General features: G+C 36.9%; 1 protein-coding gene across 1 annotated transcript in view; it reads right to left on the bottom strand.

Moving 5' to 3' along the window:
- Positions 1–15152, bottom strand: part of TNKS (tankyrase) — a 219173-nt gene extending 204021 nt beyond the window's left edge. The window contains exon 1 of the mRNA XM_030312270.1: positions 14479–15152. Within this exon, the coding sequence (XP_030168130.1) occupies positions 14479–15151 (673 nt within the window). The 5' untranslated portion in view covers position 15152. The remainder of the gene's footprint in view (positions 1–14478) is intronic.
- Between the last annotated feature and the right edge of the window lie 1293 nt (positions 15153–16445).

The following is a 16445-nucleotide window of genomic DNA, read 5'->3' as shown; positions in this document are numbered from 1 at the left end:
GCGTGTCTGCAATATATCACTAGGATTCACTCTACTGAATACACTATTTTCCATATTTCATGCTAGTGATATTATGAAATAAGTTCTCTCTAGGACAACAGAAAGACCAAAATGCCACTATGATAGATACTCCCATTCAAAAATGTTTAATTGTAGTAAAACATCTGTAACATAAGATTTACCACCATAACCATTTTTAGGTGCACAATTTAGGGGCATTAAGTTCTTTCAAATTGTTGTGATTCCCATGTGTTTTATTCAAAATGTATTTTTTTCCTTGACTACTTCTATGAATCAAAACATAGAGCAGTTTATCTTCAAGATTTTCTAACAATTTTAAGTAGTCTTTTTTTTTTTTTTTAAGTTTTTTAATGTTTACTTTTGAGAGAGAGAAAGAGAGAGCCCAACTCAGGGCCTGAAGTCACCAGCCATGAGATCATGACCTAAGTGGAAGTCAAATGCTCAACCGACTGAGCCACCCAGGCACCCCATCAATTTTAAGTAGTCTTTAAAAGAAAGGAGTTGTGGGGCGCCTGGGTGGCTCAGTGGAGTAAGTGTCCAACCCTTGGTTTTGGCTCAGATCAAGGTCTCACAGTTCATGAGATGGAGCCCTGCACTGGGCTCTGCACTGACAGTGTAGAGTCTGCTTGGGATTCTCTCTCTCCCTCCCTCTCTCTCTCTGCCCCTCCCCTGCTCTCGTTCTCTCAAAATAAATAAACTTAAAAAAAAAAAGAATTGCTAAAAGATCCTTCTTCCATTTGATTACGAGGTTCTTCAAAGATTATTTCCAATCACACTTTTAATGTTTATAAAGCAGTTGGTCAAAAGATCAGAGAGTCCAACATTCTGATAATTGCAAAGGTTCCAATACTCTCTAAAAAATATGGTCTCAATCAAATCCTAGTCACAATGTTTTAAGTAAGCATCTACATGAAGTTTTGCTCTATTTTAAATGCCTAAGAAAAAAGCTGGAAGGAAATATACCAAAATGACTATATGAGCTGCCTTGGGTAGGTAGTGAGATAATGGACTTTTTACTGTACTTTCCAAAATCTGTACAACTACTTTTATTTTCAGAAAACAAACTTAAAAAGTGGTAACAACTGTCAAATTATAAAATGACTCAAAAGATTTTATTCTCATTGCTACTAACTTTCTAGTTGAGTTAGCACAGGCCAAATGACTTTAGACAGCCAGATGTGGATTTAAATCCAGCATCATCATTTAACAGCTACATGACCTTGGACAAGATATAACTCTGTTGAGTCTCAGTTTCTTCGTCTATTAACAAAGACTTAAAATCTACCTTGTACTATTGCTGTGAGGATTAAATAAAATCACATAGGGAAAGCACAAAAATCACTCCAAGACAACTGTTATTTTTATTAATTTTTATATTACTATTTAGTAATAATTTCAAAACTAAGTTCATTCATATATGTGGCAACAGAGCAGTGAAAGCATTTTGATGACAAAGGACTAGACTAATACACAAGGATTATTATTTACACATTAAGAAAGTCAGAAGATCAGAAATCAGAGGCATTAACTAACAAAGTTCACTTGCTCAAATATTTATAGTGCACATACTGGGATCAATTCAATGAACTAAATACTGAACTTCTCTTATTATATACTTCACATTTATCTGCTTTCATAAAATTCCAACAGGATAACAATTACACTTTCCTACTATTAAATTTTAGGATATGGGGGCCGGTGGGGGAGGGAGCCAAGTTTTTAATAACTTGCAATAAATTTTTATATTAGTCCAAAAGGTTTTCTGTTTGTTTGTTTGTTTTTTTCCCGAATGAGAATATTTTCCTGCAATGAAGAAAAGTATAGTTTGGCATTTCTTCTCAAGACGTTAGAAAAAAAAATAGTTAAAATGTATTCATTTATTCACTAACTGTAACCCCATGTCATTTCCTTCTTTAAAAAAAAGTCAGTAGTCAACATGAGAACAATGTGAGCTTTTGGAAAGGGAGAGCTGCACATCTTATTAACAAGATGGATGAGAATGTCAAAATGGTTTCTATGGTTGATGAATATATCAAAATGAAGGCATTCTATCTTTTCAGTGTCTGGTTATACACATACATACCCTAGTTTTTCAAAAGCATTATACCTGAGCATTAACTGGACATCAGGAGATTTAGGTTATTTTTAAACTATAACTGATGATGCAGGGACTTTAATTTTAAAAATTTTTAGTCAATCAGTAAGTTCCGTTTGTCGTTAATACATATCATCTAAAACTACTAAATGCCTCTTCACTTTAAAAAAAAATCTACCATAAAAGAAAAAAGGTGCAAATCCAAACAAACAAACAACAGCTACCACCAACCATTAATGTACTTTTTGTTATACAGAGAAGGCAAAAGAGAGGACACTTTACATCATTTTATTTTCTTTTTCTACAATTAAAAAATATACTACTCTAACCAAATAGGAAGCTGACACACTCAAAAAAAAAGAAGAAAAGGAAGAAGAAGAGAGAGAGAGAGAGAAAAGAAAAAAAAGGTACTTAAGCTCACAGTTTTTAATTCTATACAGATACCTGAACAAACAGGCAGGACAAGTTTCCACTTGACAAAGAACCCAGCAACTTGCTGTAAGGAAAAGCAATCTTGGACATCTGATGAAGCCTGAAAAGGAAAACCCAGGGAGCCCACAAAAACAAAAAACTCCTAATGTTTCTTAATTACTCAAAAAATGATTTTTAGAAAATGACCCTCAAAATGATCCGAGTACCTAGGCTTCAGTGGAAATCCCAAGATCAAGGCTACATCCCACCTTCCTGAGCATTTCTGTTAGAGGAATAAACATAAGTCAAAGTAACTTCAAGGATCTTGACATTGCGGGGGTGGTGGGGGGGGGGCAGGAGGAAGGAGGGGAGGGAATAAGAATTTAAGAGACACTTGTCTCTTCAACTGTATCTACTGCATATTTTACAGTGAACCATCCAAAAGATTTCTTTGTCGTGAAGCAAAAGGAAGCTATTAAATACATTTAAGAATAGCTACTCTAGGGACGGGTTAAGCGTCCAACTCTTAATTAGTTTCAGATAGGGTCACGATCTCAGTTTCATGGGTTCGAGCTGAGGCAGGCTCTATGCTGGCAGCACAGAGCCTGCTTGGGATCCTCTCCCTCTCTCTCTCCCTCTCTCTCTCTCTCTCTGCCCCTCCCCTGCTCATGCTGTCTCTGTCTCTCTCAAAAATAAATAAACTTAAAAAAAATTACTTGAAAAAAACTACTTTAAGAATAGCTACTCTAGTGTTTTTACCTGCATTTTATCACAACACTCGTGACTATGTTTACTCTTTTCCAAAACAAGGCACTACAATAAAATATATTTTCTTAGCATCAGTTATATTCCTTACTTTTCTTCTGAGATCGAAGCTTACAATCCCATTTTTAAACATACATATGCTCACAACTTGACCCTTGATTGGCCTTCTATCCCCCAGATATATTTCTTTACCCTTTTAACTGACCAAGAATCACTTCAGATCTGGAAGGAAGGAACACCTGGCTGTGATCTACAGTTTCTGGGGAAGGAAGGGATGCCCCAGGGGAAAGAAATGGCAGAGGAGTAGACTAAACTTCTTGTCAAAAAAATCTATGTAAACAGACTATGAAGAAAGGATATTATTATTAAAAGCCCCTTAACAAAACATCTCTGGTTAACGCCCATAGAAAGCAGTACATAAGTTATCTAAGCTGGGACATAAAATGGTGATGTTTCATAATTTAAATGCTATTACTACTATAAGAGATGAACCTTATAGAGAGACTTCATCTACCCTAGATCAGAGATGCATGTCCAACACGAGAAGAAAGAACAAAGGTTGACATCTCAGACCTTCATTTTTTCTTTCAAACCTCTATTTTTTTCCTTGAAATTACCAATTTTTATAAAAATGAGCAATGGAAAAAAATTGAGGTAAAATCCCATGCAAAGTTCTTATAAGAAGAGTTTGAGCAGAATAACATCTCCCCAAAACAATGCATGCCAGAAGAAAACACTCACAAAACAAAATTACGATCTACTATTTCTTTTTGCTAAAAGGCAACAGTAAAACGATGCAAGACATGAAAGAATAGCATATGTGTGAATTCGAAATAAGATGACAAAACTCAGAAAATAATTCAAAATTTTAAAAATCATTTCATAAGTAAAAACTAAACAAGAAGGAAAACAAAAGTGAAAAAAATACCACAGAGAATGCCCTGTGATGGGGATCAGCAAACTACAACCCATGAGCCAAATATGGCCGCCACCTGCTTTTGTAAATAATGCTTTATTGGAACAAACCACACCCATTCATTTATGTATTTATTGTCTCTGGACACTTTTATGGCACTAAAGCAGAGCTGAGTAGCTGAAACAGTTGAAACAAAGACCATATAGGACACAAAGCTTAAAATATTTATTGTCTAGCCATTTACACAGAAAAACCTTCCAAACTCCTGCCTCAAGAAAAACGGAAGGAAAAGGAAAACATCTTTTAAATGCAAAAAGAAATGAAGATGTATTTTCGGAAAAAAGATTCAAGAGTAAACGACAGTTATCAGGGCTTGGGGGAAGGTGGAAATGAGCAGTTAGTGTTTAAAGGAGTACAGAGTTTATATTCAGAACTATGAAAAAATTCTGGAAATGAACAGTGGTGATAGTTTACAAGACCATAAATGTATTTCATGACACTGAAGTAACACTTAAAAATGGTCAAAATGGTAAACTTTCTTATATATTATTTTTACCACACAGAGAGAAAGCAAAGTAGCAAATTTAGAGAGGTAAAGCTCCAATATACATAAAAGGAAAAAAACCATGGGGCGCCTAGGTGGCTCAGTCGGTTGAGAATCTGACTTCAGCTCAGGTCATGATCTCAAGGTTTTTGAGTTCGAGCCACGCATCAGGCTCTGTGTCTCCCTCCCTCTCTGCCCTACCCCTGCTTGCTGTCTCTCAAAAATGAATAAATGTTAAAAAAAATTTTTAAGAAAAAACCCACAAATATTAAAAACTAAAATTCAAGGAAACCTTTCTAAAATAAAAGATCTGAAACTATATAAAGAAAAGGCATATCGTGTACCTGAGAAAAATCAACTTAGAGGAGCTAAGACCAAGATATATATACTCTATTAGAATATGTTGACTTTATGGAAGAGAAAAAAATCCTTTGGACATCCAGGAAAAAAGACCAAGGGAAAGAAAATCAGATTACCATCAGACTTTCAACATTAACAGCTTTTACAGAAGAAAATGGGATAATGTTTTAAATACTCAGGAAAGAAAATGAGAACCAAAGATTTTATATACAGTCAAACTGATTTCCAAGAATAAGCCAACAACTGTTACCGACATTTAAAAAAATCTCAGACAATGCTGTTTCCAGGACAGCTTCCTGGGTAAACTCTGGAGAATAACACCAAAATAACTAGAGACATCAATATCAGGACTAGTGGTGAGCATTTGCAGCAAAAATGGCTAGAATTGTAGCTGTAAATAATGATTTCAGGTATCTATTGCTGTATAACAAACTATTCCAAAATCTATGGCTTATGAGAACAACTACTACTTATTATTCTGATGATAACTGTGAATTACCTAAGCTCAGTCATCTGGAGACTTCATGAGGCTGGAATATCCAAGGTGGTTCACTCACTCAGCTGGCAGTGGAGACTGACTGAGAGCCACAGGCCTTAATTCTCTTTTCCATGGTCCCAGCATGGTGGCTGGGTTCCAAAAGAGAAAGTTTCCAATGCATGAATGTGAAAATTTAAGATCTCTGAAGGCTCGGATGTCACATAGCGACACTTCTGCCACATTTCATTCATCCCAGCAAATCACAAAACCAACTCAAATACAAGAGGAGGGAAATAGGCTGCACCTTTTGCTAAGTGATGTCACATACATTACATAAAGAGGAGGAATATATGGGAGTCATCTTTGGCAACTATCTATCACACATATACTTGTAGAACTAAAACTAAATAAAGTTGATAAGAGAAAAACAAAGTAAATGTGCAAGACAGCTTCCAGGATGCCTCCCAATGATCCCCATTCCCCATCATATACACCTTTGTGTAACTCTCCCCTTTTAATACAGGTTGGCCCTATTGATTTCCTTCTAGCAAGAAGAATACTACAAACGTTGATGAGACAATACTTGGGATAGTATATTTCGAAAGGACTCTAGCTTCCATCTTGCTTGTCCTTTCTTGTTCTCTCATTGCTGGCTCTGAAAAAAGTCAAATGTCATGTTGTGAGCTGCTCTATGGAACTGAGGGAGACCTCAGTCCAACAACCTGCAAGGAACTAAATCTTGCTAACAACCACATGAACAAGTTTGGAAGCAGATTCTCCCCTCAATCATCCCTTCAGATAAGACCGTAGCCCCAACCCACATTTTGATTGCAGCCAAATGAAAGGCTTTGAGCCAGAGGACGTAGCTAAGTCATGCCCGGATTCCTGACCCGCACCTGGAATCGTGACCCACAGCAACTGACCCACTTAAAATTACAAAATAATAAATGTTTGTAATTTTAAGCTCTTAAGTAGTTTCATGAACTTCAGGGTAGTTTCATAAACAGCAATAAATAACTAACACAGTAAACTCAAAATAAGTAGAAAGAAGGAAATAATTAAGGGAACAAACAATGGAGAAAATTAACAAAGCTGAAAGCTGGTTGAAAAGATCAACAGAATTGATAAACCTCCTAGCAAATATAATCAAAGAAAACACAAATTATCAGTATGAAAAATAATAAAGGAGTTTATCTCATTAGCTCTTATAGACAATGTAATAGTAATAAAACAATATTATAAACAAATTTATGCAAACAAATTTGACAACTTAGATAAAATAAATTCCTTGGAAAATATAACTCACTAAAATTGGGTGATAATTGAGACAATCTCTCAGCCATCTATGTATAAAAGAAAATTCAGTATCAAAAATCCTCCCACAAAGAAAACTACAGGTCTAGTTAGTGTCATTTGGGGATTCTATCAAAAATTTGAAGAAAATTAATGGCAATTCTCCACACTTCATTCAGAAAATAGAGAAATGAACACCGCCAAATACACCTGACAAATACAAATAAAGTGTATTTGGCATAATCCTAATGCCAAAACTTGGCAAAGACACCACACAAAAAAAGAAAATTACAGACCAATATTTCTCACAAACTTAGATGCAAAAATCTTTAACAGAATATTAGCAAGTAAAACACAGCAATATATAAAAAGGATAATATACATCATGACCAAGTAGCATCTACCTCAAGAATGCAAGGTTTGACTTAACATTCCAAAACTCAATGTAATGTAATATATTAAAAGAATAAAGGAGAAAACCCATATGGTCATCTCAATATATACAGAAAAAGCGTCAACAACCTTTAATGATAAACACACTCAACGAACTAGAAATAAAAGAGAACTTCCCCAGTATGATAAAGGACAGCTTTGAAAAACTTAAAGCTAACATCATACTTAATGGTGAAGTAGTGAACATTTTCCCCTTAAGAGTAGGAACAAGACAAAGATGTCTACCCTCACCACTTTTATTCAACATTATCAAGAAGAACAAATACGAGTCATAACTGACTCCATCTGAAGATGCAATTCTTCAATAAAATCCTAAGGAAATAGTAATTTTCTAGATCACAGGATAATATACAAATTGATCAAATTAGGGGCACCTGTGTGTCTCAGTTAGTTAAACATCTGACATTAGCTCAGGTCATGATCTCACAGTTTGTGAGTTTGAGCCCTGCATCGGGCTCTGCACTGACAGCTCGGAGCCTGGAGCCTGTTTTGGATTCTGTGTCTCCCTGTCTCTGTCTTCCACTGCTCATGCGCTGTCTCTCAAAAATAAATATTTAAAAAAAATTCTTTTAATATTTTTTAAAAAAAGAAATTGATCAAATTAGCAAACAATTGAAAAATAAAAATTTTCAAAACCCAATGTAATGGCATTAATATACATTTTTTAAAAACTAGGAATAAAAAATCTCTTGAAAGACTCTTACACTAAAATTTATGAAAACTGCTAAGAGAAAATAAAGGCCTAAATAATACTCATGCATTAGAAGACTCAATATTGTTAAGATGTCAATTTTTCCCAAATTGACTAACAGATTCAATATAATCCCAATTATCATCTCAGCATGCTATGTTGTAGAAATTGATAATCTGATTCTAAAATTTCAGTGAAAATGCAACAGACCTAGAAGATCCAAAGCATCTTGAAAAGGTTAGCCAAATTGGAACATTCAAACTATCAACTTCAAAAATAACCACACAGCTACAGCTACCCAGCCAATGTAATTCTGAAATAAAAACAGGCAAATATATCAACGACAAGACAGAATAAAAAGCCTGAATACAGACCCCCCCCTTATACAAGCATCTGATTTTTGACAATGAAGAAAATGCAATCCAATAGAGAAAAGAAAGCCTTTTCAAGAAACAGCATCAAAACAAGTGAATATCTACCCAGAGAAAAATAAACCTCAACTCAAGCTCACAGATGACACAACAATGAACATAAGATTGATCACAAACTTAAATGTAAATGCTAAAACCATAAAGCTTTTAGTAAGAAACATCTATCTTTGTTACTTGGGAATAGGTGAAAGTTCTTACCCCAGTCATAGGTCACAGAAAGCAATAACTATAAAATAAACATACAAATAACATAAATTAAATTAAATTTGAAACTTCCATTCAAAGGACTTATTAATAACGGATCAGCACATGTGTAACATATAGCTAACGAAGGATTAACACGCAACTATATAAAGTACTCCCAAAATTCAACATAAAAAGATGAACCCAATGAAAGTAAACTTTGTCCAATTTTTAAAAAGACAAAACTTCATAAAACATATATAAATGGCAACTAAACAGATGAAAAAGTCTTCAATGTTAGACTTCAGGGAAATGCAAAATAAAATCACAATAAGATAAAATTAAAACATCTGAGAACATGAAATGATGAAGACACAGAACAGCTAGAACTCTTACATATTACATTAATGGAAATGTAACATGACACATCCACTTTGGGAAAACGTCTGTAAGTTTATTAAAACTGAGTATTTACCTACCCTAAGCCCACCAATTTCAACACTAGGTATATGCGCAAGAGAAAGAAAGTCTATGTCCACACACAAAAAAATGTTTTTTACAAGAATGTTCATAGCAGCTTCCTTCATTAAAGTCCAAAACTGGAAATACCCTAAAAGTTCATCAATAGGAGAAGAAACAAACCAACTATAGCACATTCATATAATGAAATACTATTCAGCAGTAAAAAGGAGCCACTGATACATGTTACAACATCAAAAACATCAGCTGAGCAAAATATATCTTACAGAAAAATAGTAGATATTATAGGACTCCATTTTTATGAACTTTTAAAACAGGCAACTTATAATCTAGAGTGGACAAAAAGAACAATATTTGTATCTGGGACAGAGATTGAGGAAATGGGCATGAAGGAACTTTCTGAGGTTATGATGACTTTCCAAAAGGGTCTGAGTTGTCACATTTGTCAAAACTCAGTGAATGGGGGCACCTGGGTGGTTCAATCACTTAAGCGTCCGACTCTTGCTTTCAGCTCAGGCCGTGATCTCACAATTTGTGAGATTGAGCCCCGCAACTGGCTCTGTGCTGACAGTGAGGAGCCTGCTTGGGATTCTCTCTCCCTCTCTCTCTGCCCCTCCCCTGCTTGCACACATTCTCTCTCTCTCTCTTTCTCTCTCTCTCTCTCTTTCTCTCTCTCAAAATAAATAAACTTAAAAAATTACTTAAAAAGAACTCAGTGAATGTACAAATAAGATTTGTACAGATTTTACATTAAAACACAACTTTGTAAACAAACACTGAACTCTAGATAATAATATGCATATATTCGCATACTTAGGGAAGGTGCACAGATGCTTGCAATTTACACTAAACTGCTCCCCCAAATAGATTGATAGAAGAATATACAAGCAGATACATATGTAATAGAAATTACACAGTATTTTAATTTATATAAACACTCCTCTATTGTTGACTAGTTTTATATAACATCTTACAAATAGCTATTTTGTTCTTTAAATCACTTGCCTCCAAAGAGTGACATAGTTAAAGTAGAAGAAAGAGAAACTTACCACATCTTTCTAACTAAAAGTTCAATGTAACTTTTTTTTTAAATGGTACCTTAAAGCATAAGATTTTAAGAAAACACTAAATAAAAGATAAAATGGAAAGACATTTATGAAGCTAGTTCCTTTTACAAATTAGATCCTTCTTAAACTCTGAGGCAGGGCATTTGCTTGAAAGTATAATCAAGGAGTTTACCAAACAATGTTAACAATGTTAAACAAGATTCCCACTCCAGGACTGAAGGGTTCCGACTCATTTTCTTAGCCATTGATGGGCAACAGCTCAGAAAACGTGATGTTTTTTATGTGTCTTTTTTTCAGGTGTAGGAACTTCATTTGTACCATCAAAGTCAAAAGAAAGCATAAAACTGCCATACATAATTTGCTGGGTTTGATACTGAAGTGCCTTGTATTACATATCCTAATCTCAGGTTAATTAACTACTTGGGAAGCCTATTTCAAAAGTTTATCAATTTAAATACTACGAAATCTCAGAATTCAATGCTTCATTCAAGTTTTTTGTTTTTTTTTTTAAACCCATCTAAACTTTTCTTTAAAAGAGATCACATGAGAACATACTGGTCCTTGTAACAAAAATATGTCACTAGGAACTGAACTGAACACTCCAAATTGATACTATTTATATAGCTTTGCCTGCTGTCCTTTAAATAACAGAAAATCAGGGTCAAGGATCTTATCTGTAGGAGAAAGTCTTATATAAACTCTAGTCAACAATGAAAAGACCGGGTCCTTTTGATATGGCCATAGGCATTAGAAATAGTATTTTGAGAATCTACATAAACAATGGAAACTGGAGATTACGTTTCTAATTATGGACAGAGTGATTCCATTATTGTGTCTAAGCCATATTTTAAATAAATAATTATCACGGTCCAAAATGGGATAGAAAAAAATGTTTAATTCTGCATCTGGAAAGAATTATGAATATTTTTAAAAGTTATAAGGATTTAGGGGTGCCTCAGTGACTCCATGGGTTAAGCTACCAAGGCACCCCTAAATCCTTATAACTTTTAAAAATATTTTGGTTTCAGTTCAGGTCATGATTTCACGTTTCATGGGCTTGAGCCCTGTGTGGGGCTCTGCACTAACTGCAGAGTCTGCTTGGCATTCTCTCTCTCCCTTTTTGTTCCTCTCCTCCCTCTCTCAAAATAAATAAATAAGTTTTTTTTTAATAATAAAAGTTATGGGGCGCCTGGGTGGCTCAGTCGGTTAAGCAGCCGACTTCGGCTCAGGTCACGATCTCGAGGTCCGTGAGTTCGAGCCCCGTGTTGGGCTCTGTGCTGACCGCTCAGAGCCTGGAGCCTGTTTCAGAGTCTGTGTCTCCCTCTCTCTCTGACCCTCCCCCATTCATGCTCTGTCTCTCTCTGTCTCAAAAATAAATAAACGTTAAAAAAAATTAAAAAAAAAATAATAAAAGTTATAAGGATTTAAATATGACTTCATACCACTTGAGATCTTGAAAATGGTTTCATTTCATTCTATAGAACTGTAGACTCACTTCTCAATGGAAACAAAGGCATTAATTAACACTCTTCCTTTCCAATCTTTGCTTGGCTAGATTGGACCCATCCTTTAAATCCCTCTCTGTCTAAAAAGACTTCCTTAAATGCTGTAAAACCAGGACAAGAAACCCTACTGCCTCCTCCACTAAAGTATATTCCGATAACTCCAGGTTACACACTTTATGGGGTTTTGTTATTACTGCTGTTCTTGTTTAGTCTTCCCTATTAGACTGTAAGCTCCGTAAGGGCTTAGATAGCCCTATCTACCACATCAAAATTGTGTTGGTATTTAACACCTGACCTATGACAAGTAACAAAACATTTGTGGAACAAATGAATTACGGTTTTTAAACTTCTCCACCCAAGGGATTGTTCCAATTTCCTCTTTAAAACAGTTTTTCTATGACAATCCCATTACTAGCATTCTAACCAAGAGTCAACTGAGAATTACTTTTAACCACTCATCCAACACTACGCAATGCACACAAATATGGAAGTATGATAAACTGCGGAGTGTTATGTTTTTATACCACGTAGTTTTACTGTGTTTATCTGTTTTCCACAACGAAACTAAAAAATTTTTCTTAAAAAAACAGTTAAAAGTCAGGTTCTCATAATTACAACATAATTACAGACCTGTGTGTTATTGTCTTGTAACTTATCGGGTACACATAAAACTCTAAAACAGAATAAAAAGTAACTATTGTAGCACACAGAAGTTGATTTAGAAGCCAAGCACTGTTTCATGTGTGACTGATCCTAAATAAGTACATTATCACAGATATACACATAACTATCCTCTGTTAACACTTACTTATAATGTGGTACAGTGAGGAATGACAAGATTTGTGATATGTGCTGAACTAGTCAAGTTTGGAACAATGTATGCAAAAGCAAACCTCAGTTGACTTATTATATCAGACTCAGAGCTTTCATTTGACCTAAAGAAAAATAAATGCTATTTCATCTAAAATAAGCAACACCCTTGAGCAAATATCTACTATATGGGCCTGTTTATGATTCAACTCACTAAATACCTAATAGTATCTATACTATCTATAGTGTCTATACATCAAAAATGGATCCAGTAATCTAATAATGATTTCCTGTTTCTCATATTGCTGACCATGACCCATTAACAAACCACAAACATTTGTTAAAAATGAAATGGAATAGGATATAAAATATAAGAAGATAACACATGTAATAAAGGAAAGTATTATTTCCTAAAACTTTTGATTCAGTTTCTACGTGTGTGAAGCAATGTAAAATATATTTCTAAGTATAGACTGCAATAAAAAAAAAAAAATGTGTGAATGCTACTCTTAGAGTTTATGCCCCAGTTGCTTCTTCCCCCAAAACAGTGCAAAAGCAGAAACTTTCCATCACACACACTCACAAAGTGAAAAGTGACCTTAACCCAGGTATTGGTTTTAATAGTTTTAGCTTGATTTCACAAACTCTAAAATCAAACAGTTCAAATCCAGGTTCCATGATTCTCTGTGTGAATTTGAACTTATTTTAATAATAAGTGCTTCATGTCTGTCATCTATAAAATGAGGGTAATAATATCTTTCAAGTTAGGGTAAAAAATATATAATACACATAGTTCCTAACATATCTTTTACCATAAATAGAACAAACTGAAAAAGTGATATGTATTGCCAACATAGCAAGAACCTTAACAGGAGGTATCTTCGGTGTGTTATCTTTGATGTGTGTGTGTGTGTGTGTGTGTGTGTGTATGTGTGTGTGCTTTTTCATTTTGTACATTTCTGTCCTATATGAATTTTATAATGTATATAGAGCATACACATTTTTAATGTTTCTAATGTATATAACATTATTCTCTTTATATTTTAGAATATCAATAGTAGATATCTGGGCAGTGAGATTATGGTCCTTTTTTAAATACTTATCTGTATTTTATAAAAATATACTAGGTATTTTTAAAAGACAATGGTCAATTACTTGATTTAAAAAAAAAAACCACACACACACAAAAAGTGTGTGGTCCAGAGTTTAGGAACTAGCAGGTTTTTTTTGGAAAACTAATGTGCCAGATGCTTCTCACTAAATCCTCACACAAACTTAGTATATCATTTTTGTCCACGAGAAAACCGAGGCAATTGAGATAAGGTAAACTGTCTATCAGACAAGTAACAAATAGGAGTGTCCAGGACTTCAAACCCTTTATTTCTTCTACCATCACATACGCATCCAAACATTCTTCTCCAGTTGTTTCATTTAGGCATATTTGAATCTACCCAATTAGGCTGTAAACTCCTTGAGAAAGGGGGAAAGTTTCACGTACTTCATTTATGTCTTTCATTGGCTTACTAAGAGTACCATAGATCCTTAAACACTTGTTGAGTTACATTAAACTTCTTTTGGTCTAGACTATCCTCATGGAACATACCCGTGTTGTAAAAACGAAATAAACTAGTAAACAAACGACAAAACTCTTAAGACTGCCCAAATCTAACTTTATTCCTTCACACTCGTAACCGAAAAAGTTTAAGTATACCCATATCTGGAGACGATCTCTAAGGGAGTTTGGAAACGGGTACAAGTATCACTATGCGAACGCTAAAAAAGAATGAATTCACACATTCCCCCACCACGCCCCCGTCATCCAGGCACTATTCTAAAGAAAGGAACCTCTAGACTTCCGGTGAGGTGTTGAAGAACCATAACCACGCCCCCACTTTATTCTATCATAACTTGTTTTCCATCCCTACCCAGACCCCTGTCCCCAAGACCAAACCCTTAATAAACAAAAGTCTCTGACCTGCAGCGAAGTGCAGGGGAGAAGACTTCCGGCCGGCCATGTCCTTAGCATTCACGTTTGCCGCGTCCACCAGCCTCTTTACCCGGGACACGTCCCCATTGCGACAGGCCTCCAACAGTTCCCGTAAGGCCCCGCTTACTGCTGGGACCCCTGGCCCAGGTCCCGCTGCCCCAGGCCCCAATGTTGCTGTGGTGCTAACTCCTGCCGCCTCGGGGCTCTCCGCCAAGCTCGATCCAGGGGAGGATGGAGAGGAAGATGAGGAAGAAGTCGGGGAAGAAGAGGACGACGGTGAATTGTTACTGCCACCGCCGGCTGGGTTGGGAGCGACCCCGACGGCAGATGAAGCGGAAACCGCCGGGGCCACGGGTGCGGCGGCGGCCGTACAGATTGTGCTGGTGGTACTGCAACAGCTGGTACTGTCAACCGGCTCCGGGGATCGAGGCCTGTCGGGCGGATCCCGACTGCCATCCCCCTCCGGCAGCGCTAGGCCGTGCCGCGGGGAGGCGAAGGGGGCCAGGCCACCCGCCGTTGGGGAGGCTGGTGTGGTCCCCGGGGCCAGGCCAGGGCTGAGTGGGGGTGGAGGTGGCGGCGGCGGCGCCGAAGCCCCTGGGGCGGGCTGGAGCTGTTGTTGATGATGGTGGTGATGATGCTGAGAGCGACGCGACGCCGCCATCTTCGGACTCCCCCAGCACTGTCACTGCGGCAACGGCCCCACCGCCCGCCCTCACTTCCGACCGCTAGGCCAATTAGCATCCAGCGCACAGGAAATGATGCGGAGCGGAGTGGGAGGGGCCAAAGAGAAGGAGGGAAGTATTGGGAGCTCAGAGAAAAGCCGAAGAACGGGGCGTGGCTTTGTGACCGAGGGGCGGGTTTTGTGACTGAGGGGCGGGCTTTGTGAAGCCTTGGCGGGCCGGCTGCGGAGATTTGAAAGTTGGAGCAGACCACTCCATAAATGAGGCACTTTTCTTTCCTCCATTCTCGCTTTCAGTTTGCTTGCCTTGCCCTGCTCGGTTCTGTCGCCACGTCTCCTTCAGTCTTCCGTATCTTGCTCCGGAGCGTGCTCCTAAGGCGTAACTCAATGCAAGAAGGGACTGTATCGCTTATCATGTCTCAGGTGGCCTTGTCTGAGAAATGGAACTGTGAGTACCTACCACACAGAATTGTTAGCAGAATTAAATGAACAAATGTACACAAAGCGCTCCGACCGTTACTAAAACATAACTATATTTAGCCCATTGGTAATTTTTTTTAATGGAGCCCCCATCCTCTCCCCTCCCCCCAGCTACTCCCCCCCCCCCCGTTATTCTCTTGGTCTCAATGTCCCTTCCTGTAAGTAAGTATTCTCGCTCTGTCCACTTTATTAATATTCCATTTTAAAATAGTGGTTCAGGGGACGCCTGAGTAGCTCAGTCCGTTAAGCGTGGGACTCTTGACTTAGGCTCAGTTCATGATCCCACGGTTCCTGAGTTCCAGCCCTGCATGGGGCTCTGTGCTGGCAGTGAAGAGCCTGCTTCAGATTCTCTCTGTCTCAAAATAAAAAATAATAAATAAATAAATAAATAAATAAATAAATAGTTCAGATTGCCAGGATTGGAATTCAAACTTCGTAATTTACTAGCTGTGTAAATTTGGGTAAACTGTTTAACCACTCTGCATCTCACGTTCTCCTCTGCAAAATCGAATTAATAGTTCCATAATTGTTAACTATTAAAATTATGATTTTTCTATTATGTTATCTCTGTACTTTTATTTCTCGCCTAAAGTTTGACTCTAATAATTATGAATATGTTACTTTTGAATTCTTTTTAGCTGAACCTTTCTTCCCCAATCCTCTCGCCTCTGTTCTCTCTCCCTCCCAAACTAAGATAAAAACTTGACTGGTATCCATCATTCACCTTTAGATGCCATTCTTTTTTTTTTCAACGTTTATTTATTTTTGGGACAGAGAGAGACAGAGCATGAACGGG

The sequence above is a fragment of the Lynx canadensis genome, chromosome B1 (genome assembly GCF_007474595.2).
Source record: "Lynx canadensis isolate LIC74 chromosome B1, mLynCan4.pri.v2, whole genome shotgun sequence".
Classification (NCBI taxonomy): domain Eukaryota; kingdom Metazoa; phylum Chordata; class Mammalia; order Carnivora; family Felidae; genus Lynx; species Lynx canadensis.
The sequence above is the reverse complement of the archived record's forward strand: the minus strand, read 5'-3'. Positions and strand labels throughout refer to the sequence as shown.